This window comes from Actinia tenebrosa, unplaced genomic scaffold (genome assembly GCF_029948245.1).
Source record: "Actinia tenebrosa isolate PJP-AT-01 unplaced genomic scaffold, QUT_ActTen_1.0 PGA_scaffold12__29_contigs__length_12842862, whole genome shotgun sequence".
Classification (NCBI taxonomy): Eukaryota; Metazoa; Cnidaria; class Anthozoa; order Actiniaria; family Actiniidae; genus Actinia; species Actinia tenebrosa.
This window is the reverse complement of record NW_028292572.1, coordinates 5,140,412-5,161,875: the sequence shown is the minus strand read 5'-3', so window position 1 is coordinate 5,161,875 and position 21,464 is coordinate 5,140,412. Positions and strand designations below refer to the sequence as shown.

The 21,464-nt window shown below is 33.8% G+C and overlaps 1 protein-coding gene across 1 annotated transcript; it reads right to left on the bottom strand.

Annotated features, from left to right (window-relative positions):
• Nucleotides 1-531: 531 nt before the first annotated feature.
• Nucleotides 532-17,611, bottom strand: LOC116299183 (uncharacterized). Its single transcript, XM_031707812.2, has 7 exons — nucleotides 17,365-17,611; nucleotides 16,905-17,159; nucleotides 9,988-10,408; nucleotides 7,509-8,398; nucleotides 6,841-6,999; nucleotides 6,402-6,499; nucleotides 532-6,316 (listed from the first exon to the last, which is right to left on the bottom strand). The coding sequence occupies exons 1-7, from the start codon at nucleotides 17,383-17,385 to the stop codon at nucleotides 3,751-3,753; spliced, it is 4,410 nt and encodes a 1,469-aa protein (XP_031563672.1). The 5' UTR covers nucleotides 17,386-17,611; the 3' UTR covers nucleotides 532-3,750.
• Nucleotides 17,612-21,464: the final 3,853 nt, after the last annotated feature.

Below are 21,464 nucleotides of genomic sequence, written 5' to 3'. Positions count from 1 at the left end.
CTGAGACCGAAAAGGGTACTTCGAAATCTGTATTATATTTGCATATAGACATGTAAAAATGCACAGTAGAGCAAAGTCGGTCGACCTAAATTAACATGCCAAAGCCACGATGCATAAAATGTGCACAGGAAGGGAAAACTGCAATACGCATGAAATTAGCATAATTCTTTGTCTTCCCATGCTCCCCTTCGGTCTTAGCTTTGATGATATAACCTTTTTTTGAACCCGACAACGCTTTTTCATTTAGGTGTACACAGTCGATATGATACATGTGTTAAAGGCGTCCATGCTTTCTGTCAGTGGAACACTTTATGAACATTCCACGAGTTGCCACAGGGTTAGCTCAGTTAGTAAGATCGTCGTCCTGTTATGGGGCTGGTCGTGGTTCAAGCCTCGGCCGGACCAACAGCTAAAATAACCGAGGTGCTGCCTTTGTAATTACATCTGCAAATGGTTAGACATTCAAGTACTATAGGTTAGGGACTTTAAACCGTAGGATCAAACCGTATTCACAGCAAATGAAGACTACACTTTGAAATAACAAAATAGTTTAATTAACTTATACATAAACCATACGAATCCTTTTTCACACAAGCAATCCAGCTAAAGGAATGCGGTTCAATATAAACACTAATTCTTCTTTCACTGTTAAAAATAACTGCCTATATATTGTATACAAAAATATATGTGATATCTTGTTTGTTCCTAGAAAAACGGCGATACACATACTTACGTATGTCTATTAGAAAAATATACCTTTTCATTTGTCAGAAAAAAATGTAGTGAAAACACCCCGTTGCCTCTATGTATATTATTAGGTTTTTTATATAAAAATACTTTATATATAAAACTTGGAACGTAGATCGGATGACCACGAATAAATGGTTCCAAAAGGAGGTTGGAGTAGATGTGTTCATACATTTACTGTAGTTTATCAGGGTTAACCTCGATTTCGAACCACTGTTTCGTGGTCACTCGAGCGTATTCGTGAAAGTTCTACTAAGATGATTTTTCTTCCCGATGCTGGAGCAGGTTTGTAAAGAAAGAACAATCTAGCTTTTGAACCTCCCTCGATGCATCAATAGAAATCAATAGAAAATATGTTATGAACGCACTTTTTCAATTTATAAACGAGTTACAAAAAATCTATGCAATGTGACATCTATGCTTATCTCCTTATCTCATATTTATATTAATTCCATAATACAAATAAATATTTATAAAATTTCTTAAGCATACTTGTTACAAGGTCAAGAGAAGGACGACGCTTTTCTAGTCTTAGCGACGCACATCACTCAGTGGTTTGCTTTACATTACTGATTTTATCTTTTGATTCAAAGATTGTCCTCCTGGTATCTTCTGCATCTTGTACTTATCTATTTATCATATGCTATGTAAATGAAGACAGTTTAAATGGCTAGTAGTTTTTTTAAAAGAAAGGTTACCAGAGCAAATTGAAAAAAAAAATGCCATAGAATGATTTTAACGTATTATAGGTATAAATAAACACAATTTTATTCTATGGCCCATTTAAATTATAGAATATACTAAAACTACCAGAATCCACTGCGCACATTCTTAGGTTCAATAGACCCTTTTCGAGTTCCAAATTACCGCTGTGTTTCTTGATTACAGACTCATTTGCTCAGGCCAAGCCTCGAATCAGTGTCTAATTATTCGCAAATACCAACGGTAACGGTACAACTTCAACAATACGAACACTTTGAAACTTGACGGACCTTGACTGGAAAACGTGAATATTCTTCACAAAATCGAGGCTTAGCCTGAGTAAATGAGTCTGTAATCAAGAAACACAGCGGTAATTTGGAACTCGAAAAGGGTCTATTGACTGATTACACGGATTGTTTCTTTATTCTCAAAAGGCGGTAAAAAATGGACCTCTCCAAATTATCGTGGAAGCGAGGCTAACATGAAAATACAAAAGAAATCACACTTTTTCTCGATGGTATTTCTGGCATTTCTTTTGTATTTCCATGTTAGCCTTGAATTCAAGACAATTTGGAGAAGGATTGAACATTTGAAGAGCATTTTAGTGTTGGTAGTAGAATGGAATCAAGATGCAAAACAGAGGTCGGCCTCACCAAATACTGCCGCCAAATCATAGTAAATGTAATTTTATGCCTGGATATCGATATCGTCCGAAATATCTTACTCAAAAAACTTCTAGTCATTCTTTTCGTATATAAACTTTTGGCCCAAAGAAACATATTCAAATTTCATACCTATAATTCCGTGAGCATTATACATTGAATGCCAAAGGCTCTCTTGCTCAAGTGCTTCCCTGTAACTCAGGGCTGGTTTTGTATTCGGTTTTGGCTTAACAAATCTTATAAATTTGCACTGCATGTGTTGCGGGTTGGTTCCAATCAGAACTAAACAGACACCTGCAACGACGGCTAAAAGCAAATTGAAAGTTTGCACTGATTGCAGTCTTTTTATGTATATATATTTTTTGTATGTTTTGCTCTGGCGATCCTTTGAAATATGTAAATAACGATATTATAATAGCTAAATAAATCATGCTTTGGATAATATCATACAGATTCTAAAATATTATATATATTTTCGTCAAAACCGACAACTTTGAAGTTGAAGGTAGACCGATGTATGACAGACAGTCGGAGAAGAGTGGCAGTGGCAATTAAAGTGCAAATGTTAACCAGGGGTTGATCCACCGTACACAAGAATCTTATAAAATTTACAAACCTACATCAGAAAGACCCTGCCATATACCTTTCTGAAAACATCCTTTGGAAATGAACACTCATTTGAACAGTAACATATTTGATATTTTTTTTACAACAATTCATACACACACACACAGAGATAAGAGCAACCATGTTACTAGCACAGAGGCATTCTTTCACCTGTCTCCGAGGACGTTCATCACACGGCGCCATGTAACTTCATCCAGAAGCGCTTGAATGTGAGGCTACGCGGGGGAAAGTTATTGTTCCAGTCACCATGGCTGCCGCGTGATAAAGGTCGGCCATAGTCACATAGTAACATGATGCGATCCATCTCTGAGTGTTTTGGTTTATGGAAACTAAAACTTCTAATATATATTTTGTAACCTTTCCTACTGAACTCGATTTAGTTCTCGAGCATACCGTGATAATGCGATACTAAAAGCTAATTTTGACGTATGAATAAACTAAGTACTCACAAAAAAGGAGAAAGAGTAAATAACTATGTATTATGGTGATTGACATCACGGAAAACTAACGACAGCAATATTTCAAGACCCAAATGCATTTTGTGTCTCCGTCAGTAGCTCTGGACCATGTTTAAACAAAACCTCGCTGCCATGAGAGACATACAGTCAATGTCATTAACGTTGTCCACCAAAAAAATACATTTACACATTTAGACATTTAGACTAAAAGAAATATCATGTGTTTCCTAGAAGGTTCTGGCATAAAACAATTGCTGAAATACCATTATCCATCTTAAATCCTCACTAAATGGTCAGGGCATTCTGGATTTTGGATTCACGAGTTTTGAATTTTACATTTAAAGTTCAGGCTGACGCACACGAGGCAAAGAATACATAATGAAACACGTGATATATCTTTTAGCCTAAATGTGTACATGTCTCTTTTCGGTGGACAACGTTAATGACATTGACTGTATAAAAAATGTACACATACGGCTTGCGAAATGTTTTTGGGTCTTGACATATTTTCAAAACAGAACAAATGCATGATATTTCTACAAACCGCTTTATGCCTAAGTATAGGAATGCAAAGGACGTGTAGGATTTTGAGAAACCATTTGGTGGTTATGAGAGTATGAAGAAGTCATCAGTAAATGGGGATGGATACTGACTGTTTCCTGTCCAGACATCACGTTATCTTGGTTTAGTACTGGCGGTGATAAAGGAGCTATGGGTACAGCTGATCCAAACATTTGAGAAGTTGGCATAAAAATACAAGACGAACTTCTGAGGTGACTGTTGTTGCTAATAGTCTCTGGATCCCCTTTGAATGTTACTCCATCAGCGACGCCTGCAGTGTTCCATCCTCCGTGATAAAATGGCACCCCACTATAGAAGGAATCTTCCTGATAGTACATTCCAGGCTTGGACGAGAGGATTAGAGGAACCTCCTCTATTACCCGAGGATGCATGGCACCATTCTCCTGTACGTAGAGGTACCTTGATTCAATTGGAGGGGTATGAGGACACATTGTTACTGGTTGTTCTGTTATACTTGAACGTCTTGTTTGTTCATTTTGGTTTACAGTTATATAGGCGGGGTATTGCGTCATTCCCTGTCTTCGTCGCCATTCTTGAAAGTGTTCATCGGGACTCTCAGCAAATGTACGATGAGTAATAGTCCGATGGACTTCCGAGTTCAATTGATTTTGTTCAACTTTTACTTTGCTTTGCTTACGTTCAACGCTCATCGGTAGCTTTACTTCCTCCACTAGCCTGAAGTTATGTTGTGGATTAGGGTAGGTTTCTTTGTAGTGTCCACGTGATAAATGAGAATCTTTAGATTGTTTATCTTCAGGATGACCAAGTGATGCAGTTAAATTCTTACTTTGGTTCACGCGTGTGTTATGCACATTTCCATAGAGACGTGGTTCAGTTCTTTGACAAGAATCTTCTACTAAATACTGCTGTTTTGTATGTGTAATCCTCGTGTACGAAGGAGACTTTGAAGGTTTTGGATAAGCAATGGGATCGCTAGCTGACGTTTTAGCTACGCTACTTTCAGTCAAGTCAACAACTTCTTTTTGGAAGTTTGTTTGTTGGACGGGAATCTGTTCCAGATGCGAAACTTTTCTTTCGTTTTGAATTCCTTGGTTAAAACCTGCATGGGCATTATAAAGCTTACCACATCCATCGTCATGTGCCTTGATTGTGTGGCAGGATGAATAGATAGCATCATTCTGACGGTAAGCAAGATGACACGTACCGTGAGACTGTGTAGTAACATCTTGAATGACGTCTTGCGGTTGATTTGTGACCTTCGTTAAAGAAGGACTTGGTGTCTTCCTTCGCTTTGCTATGGGCTCCCCTTGATTATGGCAAACTACTCTATGAGGGAAACCTTCATCTGGGATTTTTCTTTTCATTTCATCACTTGCTATAAAATCATTCTGCGCTCTTCGCTTGTTGGAAGATCTTCCGATATTTTGCTGTGAGCTGGCTTCATAAGTGCGCGAGTCCCGTACGTTACCAGTTTGGTGATGGGGAGTGTGATCTTGATAAATTGGTTCTCCCACGTGCTTGAGTTCTCTCTTGTGATTCGAGCTATTCTGTGCAGCAGTACGAGTGGGTTCACTACTACGCTTTTCTGGCTCGTATGCTTTTTCTCGAGCGAAAGTACGCCCTTCTTCATTTGACACGGGATGACCACTTTTAGTCATGTAATTCACACGATGACCAACATTTTCTTTGCTAGTATTACTCTGAGAAGACTGCTTCTGTGGGAGGTAAATTTTGGGAGATGTCACGCTGACCTGTTGCTGAGGCGGTCCAATTGAATGGTTTTGTGGGTTTTGCACTTGAACGACTTTAACCGCTTCATGTTTGATAGACAAGGGATAAGTCTCAGGTGTTGGGTTCTTCACTGGTGTTTTGATGATAATTGTACGCGAGGAATGCGATGATGCTGATTCATGTGCTGTTGTTCTTGGTGTCACAGTCGTGCCGTTTTGGATCACGTTCGATGACCCATGGGTATCAAGCTTATTAATCAATGTAGATGCAGAGGACGTTTTTGGCAATGCGATGGTAGAACTTCGAATTAAAGGTGCTGATTGATCGTTGATGGATTTCGTGACGACGACAAATGAAGATGAAGTGACATTGTTTTTCTTAATATTTTGAACGCTTACAGAATACGGGGCTATCACACCGTTAGGTTTTACCTTGACCACTGAGCTACTGGCACTATGACGTGAAATATTGTTCTTTATGAGTAACTTACTATCGGTGGTAACGGGTGCGTTCGCCTTGGTTGACCCAGACTGCTTAATAAGATCCGTATTATCGTTTGATGCCTTAAGACTAGCAAGTGTACTGTTGTTATTATTGGATGTGGCTGTTATTGGTTGGCTATCAGTACCGCGTTGATTGTCATGGCTACTCTGCGTCTTGCTATCCTTTGTAACTGAGTTATTTTCGTCTATGGTAGTCGTACCGGCTTGGTTGGTGCTGTTGATTGGATGCCCTTTAGAGGTGCTGTCTTGGCCACTGCTGGTGTTTGGAAGTTGGGTTTGCTCAGGAAGACCTTTTTTATTATTCAACTGACTCCGTACGTAGGTTTCATATGGAAGTAGCAGCCTGTAGAAAAACAAAGATACATGTTATCAATTTATTTTGAATTCTTCAGAACGTCCTTAATATTTGCCAATAACCGGTTACTTGCCTCTCGTAATGTCGTCGTGTATAAGTAGCGGCACTAGTGATGGTGGTACTACCTCCTAATGCATCATATACTTGACGCCAAAGCCTCTTGGATGTTACCTGATATCAAACAAAACTTGTCAATTTACTAGATTTAAATGTGAATATCAACCATAGCTATGCTCGACCTAATAGTTTTACCAAAATTTCTCGCAAAAAGGGCTCGTTGGAAAGCAGAACAAAAAAAAAAAAAAAAAAAAAAAAAAAAAAAAAAAGAAAAAAAGAAGAAGAACCTGCGTCACGATGCTCGAATTGGCTTCAGCTTCCTGTTGCTTGGGATCAAGCTCGGAGTATAGCTTTAATTGAGGGATAAGGCACCCTTCCCCTCCCCTCCCCCACTCCTTCCCGGGAAAAACTGTCACAACACTTCCTTATTGAGATTCCATCTGAGAAAGTCTTACCATGTCATAACCGCCAAGCTTCTGTGCGGTGTTATACATTGTCCATAGATTAACTCGCTTGAATCCTAGTGCTGGTATCTTTGATATTGGGGTATCTCGCGATTTCATAAACTCACGCAAAGATCGCATGAAATATTTCTCATCTTCGTCGGCAAATTCCTAGAGAAAATCGAAAATCGAAATCGAAACAAAATTAACAGAAAAAACAAGTTTGATTTCGAGTTTTGAAGTACCCTGTATGGATGGCAGAGAGTTTCTTTATTCCTTTACATTACGAGAATGGAAGGAGCCATCTGCAAGTACCTCTCTCTTCCATATTCCGCTGTAGACATATTTTCGGAGGTTTGCGATAACCTGATGAATTTTATTGCTTTTTATTATATCGATATCGATGAAATACCAGGTTTTCTCTAGTGTCGAAAACTTGATATCTTTCACCAGTGGAAGATACCATATCTTTCACACGTGAAGATATCGCTGTTGAATCGGCTTGCTATTTTAATAAAGAATTTTTGAGCTTTTGTTTTATTTAAGTTTCATCGACATCTATATTATAAACAGAAGATTACGTGGTCGCGCGGAGTGCGCTCACTCGTGAGATATCAATTGAACACTCGAAGATAAAATTCGTATCTCCGCGCGCCCATGTAGTATCCTTTATAAATTACCTCATTGAGTTCTTTTACGTTACAAGGTTGCCTGATCCTTTTCTTCTTAGTCTTGATCATCACATCTGCCTTGTTACTGTCCTGCTGGTTCTCCTTGCCTTCCATTTTCATGTCATCAGAAGGCTGGACCCTGCTCGACTTACCATCCACTAGCGTCTGTTTGCCCGTGTTACAAAGTGGATCAACAGATTTCATCCCGTTACACGTAGACATTTCGGGCTTAGTCCCGGTCGTAGTCGGTGACGCACTAGAGGATGCCAATCCAATACTACGACTTTTAATGGCTGTATACGCCTTGGAAGAAGACGAAGAAATCTCATTCCCTTGCATTCGGTTATTGCCAGGAACATCTACTCGAGGTAACAACCTTGGGACCGATTGACTTGTCTTCTTGACACTTTCTATTTTCTGCACTGCAGCAGGATAGAGAGGAGGAGGTCCCGCATCGACCTTAGGAACCACGGATGATTCAGTTTGAATTTTGATGATTTTCTGTAATGGTGGTGGTAAGGCAGGAACTAGTTTTACTTTTGATGTTGGTACGAGAGGAGGTGGTATAGTGTTCTTTAATTCATTTTCGCTGATGCTTATAACTTTGGCCTCCTGTTTTATTTTCATATGCAAGAAACCATTCGGCTGTCTTATCTTGTTTAGTGGGGTTTCAACAGCAACGCAAGGCTTATCTTCGTCCATACTTTCATATGACTTAGAGCTCTCCTCAGAGAGATCTGACTCTGTGCCCTCTTCACTTTCAGACAACTTTATTTTCTTAGAAGGTAAATTTTTCTTGACACGTTCCAAATCCGCAAGAAATCTTTTTCGTTTGAGTTCCTTAGCAAGCGTTGAGCTTCTGATCTTCTTCTTTCTCGGTCTGCCCTTCAGTACTGGAGCTACGAAATAAATGTGCAATATATGGTTAAATTTTGTTATCCTATTCCAAAGCAAGATGAAGAATAATGAATAACCAAGTATTTAAGGTCGAACGAAGAGTTGACGTTATGAAAATGTTAGCCAAAAAAAAAAATAATAATAAAAAAAAAAAAAAAAAAAAAAAAAAAAAAAAAATTAACCTCTTACAAGAACGAATGAAATTCTGAAAATTTTAAATGGAATGGAATATTAAAGTGCCTATGACCCCTAACTCCATGTTTTCAGCATTGATTCTACATGAAGTTAAAAGTTAAATAGTAAAGTATTTTCATATGATTTGAGTGATGCATCTTGGAGACATAGAGGTTTATACTTCCAGTATCAATTAGCGTGATATCATAGTAGGCATTATTAAATATACGAAAATTTACTGGGATAGTAAAATATCCTGTATAAAACATAATTAGCTTACTCAGGGTTTATAGAAAGCTTATTGCAAATTTGTTTCCTCATAGTAATCAGTGTTTTGATTTTCAAATGATGACAAATAAACCCAAATGCTTACTATGACATCACACTCATTGGCATACTGGAAGTATAAACCTTGATGCATCACTCAAATCATGTAAAAATATTTTACTATTTAACTTTCAACTTCATGTAGAATCAATGCTGAAAACATTGAGTTAGGGGTCATAGGCACTTCAACGCACACAAATTTTAGTTCCTTAGCATTTCTCGTTGTTTTCAGTTGTTGACACCATTTTCAAATAGGTACACTACCTATAGGCCCATCTTTTTTACGTTTTTTCCTCATTAGCATTAAAAAAATTCAAGCTACAAGCAAACCGACTCCAGTCAAGTCTTGCCACACAAGCATACATTTCTTTGTAATTTATAGTGTTTTCAAAAAAAATTTACTCCCAAAATATTGAACATATTACTCTCAAATTTTCAGTAGTTACTAAATGAGACTTTCTCTTTCGACTTCTGAAGTCGGTTGATATAAAGATCGGCCTATTCTTCGATTGCACTCTACGTCATCGCGGCCATGTTGGTAACATTTAACAAAAGATTACTCATTAGCATCCATTGTTAACGGCACCACAATGGCCGCCATGTTTTTGTCTTTTGACTCTCTTGGGAATGTTTGCAAGCGATCAATAGCATACCAAACACTTGAACCAAAGGTCAATAAGGATAATAGACATAATAATCTAAAGAATAACAGTGGCAGATCTAGAATTTTAAAAAGGGGGGTTCCAAACAAACTGGCGGTCTCCACGTACAAAAAACGGGGGGTTGGATTCACGAAGAGGGTTCCAATTTCACTCTACTGAGCGTAAATGGACGATGATTGGCTTCACAAAATGGGGTTCCAAGGAATCATCCCTGGATCTGCCAATGCATAATCCAGGGCCATAACTAGGGGGGAGCACAGGGTGCACGTGCACCCCCCCATAAAAGCTTAAGGTCCGCTCATCCATCTCCTTTTTTTTTTGGTTCTGCTTTCTTTAAAAAAACGATCAATGGTCCGATTTTATTCGATGTGCACCCCTCCCTATAAAAGTTCTGGTTACAGCCCTGTAATCATGGCCTTATAACTTACCTTTATGTTCCCCAGATAAATGAAACTGATCAAGATCTGGACAGCTAAAACAATCTCTACAGAAAACAATCTTGGTAGATTTACTGGGTGCAATAATACCCCCTAGTGATGTTATTTCAGATTTTGCAACGGTTATTCCAGTAAGCAGTCTCTTTTGTAGTGCTATATAGCGACAATATGCTTGAAAAGTAAGAATAATGATCTTCTCCGTAGGAGTATCATCTGTAGTAGGTGTATTTTGTAGTCTATACTTGTTCTCTGGTTTTCCAGTATATTTATCGATACAGACATCTTTCATGGGTACAAAGTCTGTTTCTAATGTAGGTATTAATCCTGTTGTCCACGAAGACCCTGAACATTCCCACTGTGCCATGTCTTCACATTTTATTATGACCTTTTGGTCTGCATATAACAACTCATCCTAAAAGGAAAAAGTAAATTAGGTGAATTAAAATAATATAATTGGATTAATTTACCCCTCGGGAAAGGGTTCAGGAACAACATTGGGTTAGTACATGGGAGATCATCATTTTGATAATCATAAAAATAACTTTTACTGAAACAGGGCTGTCCTTTCAAGGTTTGTATAACACACGGTTAGAGTGCTCGCACTAAACCTGTGAAACAAATACTAATTTTTAGTACTAAATAGTGATAATCAAACAATAGGAAACAAAGGATTCTGTATGAATTACTTCTAATTAGTACTAAATATTATTCATGGGTTTAGTGTGTGCACTCTATTAATAGAAGCCCAAATGTTTACTGTGAAGCTTCCAAACTCTACAGTTTCTATATTGAATTATTAAACTCATTAATAATTCATGAGGAAAACACAACAGAAATCAAAACCGTTGAAGAGTTTTGTAAATCAGATACAGAATCCTGTTCATTTGCATAAACTTTAAGATGGATTTTCTTGGCCAGATTCACTTTTATCTTGAAAATTTTAGTGAAACACAAAGGAACTAACCTAGACGTGTGATAAGTTATCTACAGTATTCCTGTCCATGTTGTATCCAATATACAAACTCTCTGCTACGCCTTGAGTTTGTATATCAGATACAACACGGCCATTCATACTGTATATATTTTATAAAACCTGTAATACTGATGTCTGCATGTTAAAGAAAGTAAAAACTGAATTTACTGTGGCTTTTGATATTCTGCAAACTCCAACATTTCCCTGGCTTGTTGTGCAATTGGTTTTCACTGCCGCCAGTCAAGAACATATATAATAATATAAATATAAGTTACTGCCTGATTATTTTTGATTATTTGACAGCAGCGAAAAATCAAATTGCAAAGTTCAGCTTGCAACTACCGAGTTTACAGAATATCGAAAACCTGAGTCTGTAATAGTGATGTAATTGTTAGTAATCTCATGGAGAGTATTTGGCATTTTATTAATAGTGCTATAATATTATTCATGAAATGAAATAATTTTTTTTTTGCTAATAAAATTAATGACCCACAAATGTTTAAGTGCACAAGTGCTTAATAATCTTGTCTGAAAGACCTGCCCTACGTCAAAAAAAAAAAAAAAAAAAAAAAAAAAAAAAAAAAAAGGGGGAAAAAAAAAAAATAAAAAAAAAAAAAAAAAGATAAAAAAAGAAAAAAGAAAAAATTTTATAAAAACATACACCTACCACTACTAAAAATGGAGGATACTAATAACTAAAGTGAATGATCTTGTTAATTACCAGACTGTTAGTCAGACAAACTCCCCACTACAAACCATTAGTCTAAGAATATTTGCATCATGCTTCTCCACCCTTGAGTTATCATGAACTAATTGATTTGTAAACTCCATTAATGATCTAAATACTGTTAAAAAATGAAATTGAACCTAATTATTATATTTAAAATAATCACAAAGAATATTATATCCTATGCTAATAATTTGCATGCAAGGAGACTAACACAACTCTTAAATTTCACATCCGTGCCTTGTTAGGAAGTTAATAAGTCACACCCATCACAATAATCACATGTTATAAAGTCATATGACTTGCTTCAATGCAGACACCATTAAAAACTACATGCTTGATTAACTATGTGAAGTAGAAAATCAAGACTATTATCAAAAATCACATCCTTGAAATTTATTTTTGATTTACTTCAGTGATGCCACCTGGTTCTTAACAGAGCAGCATGCATTACATTAACAGAATACTCAAACAATATGTTTTTCAATAAAAGTTATATAATGGATGCTGGTATGTGCAGTTCATTTAAGTTATTTATATACATTTGACACTAAAAGTCATTAGGATATGAGAAGTGTACTCCCTGCTATTTCAAAATAAGAATAAATAGTAGATCTAAAAAAATAAAATAAAACAGTTTTTCCTTATCACAAAACTTCACAGAAAAAATAAATAAATAAAAAACCCAAGGCAAAATGTTGATGTATCATTGGTTAAAACGGTTAAAAATATCAAAATAGTGCAAAGTATTAATTAGAAAAGCATCCATGAACCGCATACTCTTGTAAAACTGCGATACTGCACATTAAAATAAAAATTACTGCAAAATCACACAAAAAATAGCGCAATGTATTATATAATATTTAAGGAATAAAAAATGTGCGCGCCTCTTTGTACTGTAATATAAACATGCTGGGAGCTGTAGAGCAAGAGAGAAGCAAGCTCAGGAACATAAGGCATAGCCAAGTGATTCTCTTGCTTTCTCGAGTGCTCTAGATCTCCCAGAGTGTTTTATAATGCTTTTAAGAAATATTTTTGAATGATTTTGCATGAGCGTGTCTCTGTCCTCTGATATAAAAATTGTAGCCAACCAATCAGCTCACGCCTTAAAGCTCAAATATGTACATACACATATATATGCCTGTACTAAAGATTTAAATTTTAGACATTATTTTACAAAGAACTGTCGAAAAGAAAATTAAACACAGCAAAACAAGAAAAAAAGAAAGGAAAAAAGATCTGCTTCTACACATGTTCCAGAGTCAAAACAACCGAAACAAAAGAACAGAAAGTGGTGCACTGGATTCAAAAAGTTAAAGTTTCAAGTTATGAATCTTTACTTTGTTAAGAAAAAAACTGTTTTGACTAGCATTAAAATACTAGTAAAACATCTAAGACATAAATGACATAATTTACTCTAGAGGTGTAGAAATGAAAGTAATTAATTTTTAATGTAACTGAGTCATTAATTATTTAATGTGGTATATTAATTATATTAACTTTTAACCCAAAAAAAGATATAAATTTTGAATCAAACATGATGTACATTAATATGTATAAAACTGATTTGAGGATCAATTCAATCCAAAACAAAAGTATCAAATGTATTCAGCTTATATTGCCTTTGTTATAAAATTCAAATATTACAACAGCAACAAAAAAAACAAAAAAACCCCCCAGAAATATTACATAATACTTCCTTCATAAAGCTAACTTCATAAAGCTATAAAAGTATCCAGCAATAAGGATGAGTATTGTGACAAAGGATTTATAAATATTCATGTGGCTATGGCTCTGATCATGTACACATTTAGATGTAAAATAATTGATTATCAAGTTGTGTTGGAATATATTCAAAAAACATAATTAGGGTACAAAAGATAATAACAAATCAAAGCCATTTAATATTTTGCTTAAAAGTACAAATTCAAATAGCATGCACCCACCAATCATACACTTATTTAGGGCCTTAAACTTCTTAGTCTTCATGTTTTCAAAAATCCATGCATTTAAGTCTTCATAAAGACTTGATAATGGACACAATTCAATACAGAAACATGTATAACTGATAAATGAAAAAGCTTTATGTTTTTTTTGCATTTTTTATTTAAAAGTAACAATTCAAAGATAAATAAATTCCAAGAATCACACATTAGCTTGATATATATTGACGTCTATTATTAGCATTAAGTTTGTACGGCACCTTTGTCTGGCAGTCAAAAAAAAAGTTCACCTTCCACATGATATTGCTTAAAGTCATAGCATCAAAGCTGATAAAGATAATCCCAAAATAAACAGTCAGCCGAATTAATGCATCAAGGATTCAGGAGTTCAAATTAATCAGACAGAAAAAATGTTTTGTCAATTGATAGCCATAAAGTAGTAATGTCAATTTTTTTTTCTTGAAAAAAGTCATGAATTTATTAATGTTAATTGAGAATGTGAGTTTTACTCTTACATGTTGCCACCTGGTTGGTCCACATGATATTGTACTGTGGCAGTCAGAGTGAGAAGACATACATATTAAAAGAATACGGATGACTTCTAAAATATATGTCCATTAGCTGAATAGCATAGTCTATTTAAAAAAATTTCAGATAAAAGGATGGAGTATTCAAATGAGGATAAACAAGGAAGAGATAAATTAATAAAACTGGAATATATATTTAAAAAAATCAAATATCTTATAAAGTATCAATGAATAAATATACATGCTTCAGTAAAAGTGATGCTTGACTGCTTATCTCTAAGGCAGATTCTATATTGTTGACTGACAAATCATTTGGTGACAGTAAAGTGGCCAGGCGTATTCATCCAAGATAATAACTAGAAATCATTGTTACCATTTCAAATAAAATTTCTTAAAGATGTGTCAACTAAAAAGTCATTTGTGGTGTTTAATTTGTTATACTTTTTTTTAAAATCCTCACTTTACGAAGATGGAATAGTGAAGATCATAATCCCTTTATTATCAGAGCTATTGTTGGCTAGCAGATGGCATCAAGAAAGGCTTATTTTGGTATAGCAAATAAAAACATTATTTTTCAATTAACTGAATGACTTGGTATACTTACAATTATTTTTTGCGAGGAAAAATTCCTCTGCGAATACTATCTTATTCACAGTTGGTTTTGTTATATAATTAGATTTTTTCTTCGAGTGGAAATAAATTTAGAATATTTTTATTCCATATATATTATTCATGACGACAAAGCAGATTAGCAACAGGATTTCCACTTTTGTTTTATATTTAAGATATATTCGAAATATAACTTCGAAATAGTCCAGCGATTAAATCGCCCACAGTCAAAAATATGTGCCTATAAATTAAATCCCCGGGTAACACGATATCTGAATTTCAATCTTTAACCCAATAATGTCTACCGTCATGAAAGCTTTAATTTTAATATCGTAAAAAATATTCATTATGTGAAATTAATAAAAGACAGTTTTTTTTACAAAATAAAAATTGAACGAGTTGAATTAATGATTTCGCAGCATGGGGACATAAAAAGATGTAAAACACGATGAAATTTAAGTACGTATTTGACTTGAAATTGTAACCCACGGAATGCGCGACCTTAAATATATTTGTGTTCTTTCGACGTCTTGTTTAAATGTAGCTGAAAATATCATTTATGGCCTACTTCAAGGCTAAATTAAGTTCAGATTTTTTCTATCTTGGCGGTAAAATTGATTGATATTATTCAAACAATATAAAAATGCAATTGTGATTGACTGACTTAATTAGGCTCAGAACATGCGGTAAATTGTTTACCAACCAATGCTTAAAGATTTCGAAGACTTCTGGTATCAATTTTTTTGAAATCAAATTCCAACTAAAAATCGAAAATAGCTCACACGATAATCCAATATTTGATAGATTTTTTTAAATCTAGAGCGATAAATTTTAAAGTTCCAAGAATGTAATTTTAGAGCCAAAAGTGACAAGGCATTTGTATTCAAATTATTTGACTATTGTCAAATGGTTTATTGTGTCAGGGCATCTGTTTATAGACAACGTGCCGTGGAGTTTTTAGCGTTTCGCTTGAAGAGTCATAAACCGATTTTTTACCTAAATAAAAAAAAACGTGGTTGGCAAAATAAGCGCATCACACCGTAACAACGAATAACGGAAATAACAAACTTTATTATTACACCCACAAAAAGTAAGGTTTTCTATCTTGACTGGTGCGAATTTTTTGTCATTGTTAGCTACGTGAATAAAAACCCGCTCAAATTCTCACTTAAATATAGAGACTTCACTTTGTGAATATCAATTAGCAGTTTGTATTTTTGATATCAAATAAAGAGCTTAACATAAAGACAATCAATGATATCGATAGAGCTAAAATAAAAATGGGGATTTTTTTAGGCAATAGGAATGGTATAACTAAAGCAATAATATACTGCCTTCTATGAATCAAATACTTGTTTACTGATATGACCTCAGCCGTGATAAAAAGTTGCGAAGCCATTTACATAAAACGGGCATGCTCCGATATTAGGACAAAAATCCCTCCAAAAATTGATCAAATCAATTCTAAATTATAGACAATATTTCCTAAAGTCAAATATTTCTAAAAAAATTTGACATAAGAAAATAAAGTGATCTTACTAAAAAACTTTCATTAGTGAAGACCAGCACATGGGAATTTTTACCACTTCCGTACAACGCGTTGAAAAAAACAATAGACAAAATCGTAGTTTCATGAAGTTTATAAATTCGAGGAAATATTTATCTCATTTATTGTCCTGAGATTATACTTGTATATTATTAGGCGTAAAATAGTTATTTTAGATAAAGTACGTTTCGGTGACGGTCGCGTATCACTGAACCACAACGTATAAGTGCGTTCTTATTTTACATCGATACATTAACAAGAATAAATAATGATTATAACTGCTGTGATTTGTTCTAGATAGCCATTAAATTCTTTATAGGGATTCTGCGCTTCGATTTAATATATAGAGTAATTTCCTATCGCTTACAGCATCTGAATTTAAATTTCAAAGCGATATTTTGCAAGCGATTTCTAACATAACGACAGGACAAATCTGCCAGCGCTCAATAATATTTTCAACAAACAATTTTCGTTAGCCGATAAATTTGTTAACAAGCCTAATTTGAGACCCTTAAAGAGAGGACCTCCTTGAGCAAAAATATAAAATATTAAAATAAATTTTTAATTTAAAAATCTACATTACCTTTCCATGTATTGAATGCCTGCCTAATGGAGTATTTTCGGGTTTGAAATACAATCTTGCGGAAGCGAGTTTACTATCAATACTTGCGTCGTGCCAAATGAGTTGTAGTTCTGCTATACAGATCGGACGATCTTCTGAATTTCTGACGAAGTAGAACTCGCCAAGGCAATAGCTTTTTTCTTTTCCACGAGAATTTATTTTAAACCCCTTGTAGAACGTATATGATCCATGCCGTCCACAACTTGAACCGATCCACTAGAAATACAAATCAATAATTTAAAGTCAGTTAGGCGGTAATTCTGTCATGGTATGCTTTTACGAGAATTAAATAAAAAAGTGCTCTAAATAAGTATTTTTGGGCATAAGATCTAGACTAAATATACGGTAGGTCTTTAGAAAAATATTTCTGTCGGTTAGGAATATTTTTGGGGGTTCAAAAGGAGCCAAAGAAGAAAAATACCTGCACTTGTGTGTCGTTCATTGTGCTGTGTAGTTTATCCTTCAAAATCCACACATTGAAATGAGTTTTAGACTTAGCACCACGTGATCAAACGTCACCGATCAACAAGCACATTTTTACCATGCAGATTATTAAACAGTACATAATAAACTCAAAAATCACGAGAAAAATTGTCATATAACTATTGCTGCCGACCATCTACATTAATTTTGCGTTTGGGGTATAATTTCAAGCGCTTCGGTGATTCGCTATATGATTTGAAGTACTGGTCATTTCCTCCCCACCCCCTCCCCCACTATAAATATGATATCATATTCGCTTAAAAGCGTTTTCTGAGGGCCCAATTTTTAAAATAATATCGGGAGAAAAGGTGATTATAAAAAGATTATTTTCACATTTTCTGATTCATAATTTTAATGTAATATGAAATATATAAGAGATATTTTATTATTTTTTTGCTGACTTAATGTTGCTCAAAAATAATATGTGGATGTGAGACAATATTGAAAAAAAATTTTTTTCTTGTGTAATTGGATTATTTCTTAAATAAGCAGCCTTATATGGAATACGATATTATGAAAATTTAATTGTTTTGAAAAATGTTAAAAATAACAGTATTTGCATTATGTTTAATGTCATATTTTCTCTTCAAATTATATGAGGATTAAAGCAAAAATATTTTCTAAAAACTGTTTATTTTATTATTAAAAAAAAATCAGTAATGGCGTGCATTTTACTTTTTTATACATCGAGGGTACAATATCTAAAATTCCTGTGAACATTATTAAGTTTATAAATATTCTGTATCTCACCACAAAGCATTATAGCATTAAATTCACAAAAGAAAAAAACATTATTCAAAAAATATCAACAATAAATATTAAACATTAACCTACAATTTATTTTAAAAATTTCATCAAATGCGATTATGTCCAAAAACGGAGGACAGCAAATCTAAGATCTCATCGATATGAATATCCTATGAATATCAAAATATCAGCAAAAATAAACAGCTATTTTTTAGACAATCTTTAAGCTAGTATTATTTTTTAAAAATAATAACAGGTAATTTATTCATCTTTCTAGAATTATGACACCTTTATAATATATGTTATTTACATTCATTTTTTTTTAAAAAAAAGAAAAACAATATCAATTCAAGGGCCTTGCCAAAATAAAATCTTAAAAGCATAAAAACACCTGGTAATTTTGTATAAAATAAAAATAAAGAAATATAAAAGAAAAAAAATTTACCTTATGCTTAGTGGTTTAACCCAAATTTCCCAACTAATAAATAATGAAAATATATATCAAAAGTGTCAAACTAAATATCAGGATTATTGGACATTCTAGCAATTTCTGTGGAAGAAAAACAATTAGCTTTACCCAAAAATAAAACTCATGCTATATATATAAAATTAAAAAATATATATAATATACGAATTTTATTTAAATATATGATAACTAGAATGATTTTTTGAATTTTAATTGTAACAATGTTGAATATCCCTAGAATTTTTCTTAAAAAAGCAAAATCGAAAATTATTTTATGAATGATCATCAAACTTTCTTTTTTAGAATTTAGAAAAAAATTCTGTTTGTTTAATTCTTTTTATAAAATCAAATCAAAAATTATTTCATAAATTATTATCAAACTTATATCCTTAATTTTTCTTTTTAAATTTCAAAAAAAAATTCTATAAATTTGTATAAAAAAAAGTTATGGAGTTGCAATTTAAACATACAATGTATGAAGTCCAAACAATAAAATAATAAAAACAATTAAAATAGAATATTTAGTTCATAAATAGAATTAGAAACTGAAAAAAAAAAAAATTAAAATTATTTTATGAATGATCATCAAACGTTCTTTTTTAGAAATTAGAAAAAAATTCCATGTTTGCTTAATTCTTTTTACAAAATCAAATCAAAAATTATTTCATAAATTATTATCAAACTTATATCCTTAATTTTTCTTTTTAAATTTCAAAAAAAAATTATGTAAATTTGTATGAAAAAAAAGTTGTGGAGTTGCAATTTAAACATATAAAGTCCTAACAATAAAAACAATTAAAATAGAATATTTAGTTCATAAATCAAAACATGTGCATTGGTTATAGCATTCAAAAATGATAATAGTGGAGATTTCAGAATGAGAAAATGAATATAAGTGTTTTTGAAAATCAAAAAAAAAAAGAGAGGAAGAAAAAAATGGTAGTTTATAAAAAAAGTGAAGACACATTAATCTTACGACTCAAGTCAGTTTTAATTATGACTTATTTTTTGAGTGCCCATTTTTTAGAATTATAAAACTCATGAATAATTAATGAGAGAAACACAATAGAAATCATTGTCCGTGGAGGAGGTTGTATATCTGATACAAGATTGTCCTGATTTGCATAAACTTCAATTTTCTTAGCCAAAATCAATTTTATCTTTAACATTATAGTAGAACATGAATGTATACACCTACACATTTCATAAGCAATACACAATATGAGTGGCCGTGTTGTATCAGATATACAATCAATTGCCTTCGGCTCGTGGTTGTATATCTGATACAACTCATATCGTATATATTACTTACAATCTGCTATACGAAAATGACCCCTACAACTGTAATATGTAATTTAAGGATGTTAATCCAAGTTCTTTAATATTGTAATGTGTATACAATACAATACAATTTTATTTTATTTTATGTGTATATAGGTCCAGAAATGACCATACCCTCCCCCCCCCCACCCCACTGAGGAATTTATTTAAAGACCCCTCCCCCCCCCATCACACAATGTCTGGAACTACACAATGTCACTCTAATATGCTGTCAGCTACCATTCAAAAAATGATGTCAGTAGATAGGTGATAAGGTACGTTTTGGAATGGGGTGGGGGGAAGGGCTGGGGCTTCAGAGGGGAGGGAGGTCATCAGTAAAAATTTCACATTTTTGGAGGGTGAAACCTTTTAATTTTTGATGAAAGCTGTTTCCTTAATACAGGGCTATACAGGGCCTCTGACAGAATGCGGTGGAAAATTCCAAATTATGCGGAGAAAATGGAAAATCATCTTTCTTGTCAAGAAAGCAAAGGTTAATATTGACTTCTTTAGCATGACAGCCAATAAGCTATTTTAAATTTAATACACAGTGATTATTTGTGTTTCAATACTGTACCTATCAAAGAAATGAAGGGTGATGAAGTTCAAATTACATATAGGAAGAGGGGGAAAGGGTGCCGGGGATAGGTTCAAATACCCACTCCAACTTTAGAAGCATGGGTGACATGAGGTGCTAATATACCACCTGTTAATTACCAATATGCATCCCAGGGTTGATTTCTGGGCTCATGCAGTATGGATTTAATTGTTGGTTCTATCCTGTGCTTCGAAGGATTTTCTCTGGGGTCTTTTATTTTCTTCCCTCCACAAAAATTAAGTAAATTCCAACTGTGGACCTCTAGCTCTGATGTGTTAATTAATGTGCTTAAAAATAACCAAGCTGCTACATGCATATAATGTAATTTAATGAAATGGGCCATAATATATTATGATAAAGTGCAAAGCTTATTTTAATGAAATGGGCCTTAATATATTATGATAAAGTGCAAAGCTTATAAACTGTAGGTTGTTATGCCGAGGGCTGTTTTCAAGAAAGAGGGAACAGTTTTTCCCTATCCGGGACCGACTATAGGATGGTAAATAACTTATTTATTTTTTCCCATATTTTTTTACTTGTTTTGGTAATTGTTTTGCTTTGTTGTTTAGCGGCAAGGATACCCGCCCGCGAGCACGGGCAGATACTGACACTCAAACAGCCAATCAGAACACACGATTTTTTAGGATATATGAAAAAAAGATAATCTTTAAAACTTTATCACACAGCAGGCTTATCCAGGCTTTAAAAACCTAAATATTTATTTGCACTCAAAATTGAAGGACATTTATGGATATAAATATAAGATGATCCCTATTTCATAGCTTCCCTAAATTCAAACTGAAAAAAATTGGTGCTGCATGCTCTTTAAAATCTTCAAAGCCCATATTCCTCAATACTGTATGCTATTTTATGAGTTTAAGAAGCTAAATACATCAATAGGGCTGTT

Excerpts from the sequence above, each read along its gene's own strand:
- LOC116299183 (XM_031707812.2), bottom strand. The coding sequence starts at position 17,385 with ATGAACGACACACAAGTGCAG. Across the intron at positions 17,160-17,364 it reads TGAACGACACACAAGTGCAG|TGGATCGGTTCAAGTTGTGG; the intron begins GTATTTTTCTTC and ends TTGTATTTCTAG. Across the intron at positions 7,000-7,508 it reads ACGTAAAAGAACTCAATGAG|GAATTTGCCGACGAAGATGA; the intron begins GTAATTTATAAA and ends GATTTTCTCTAG.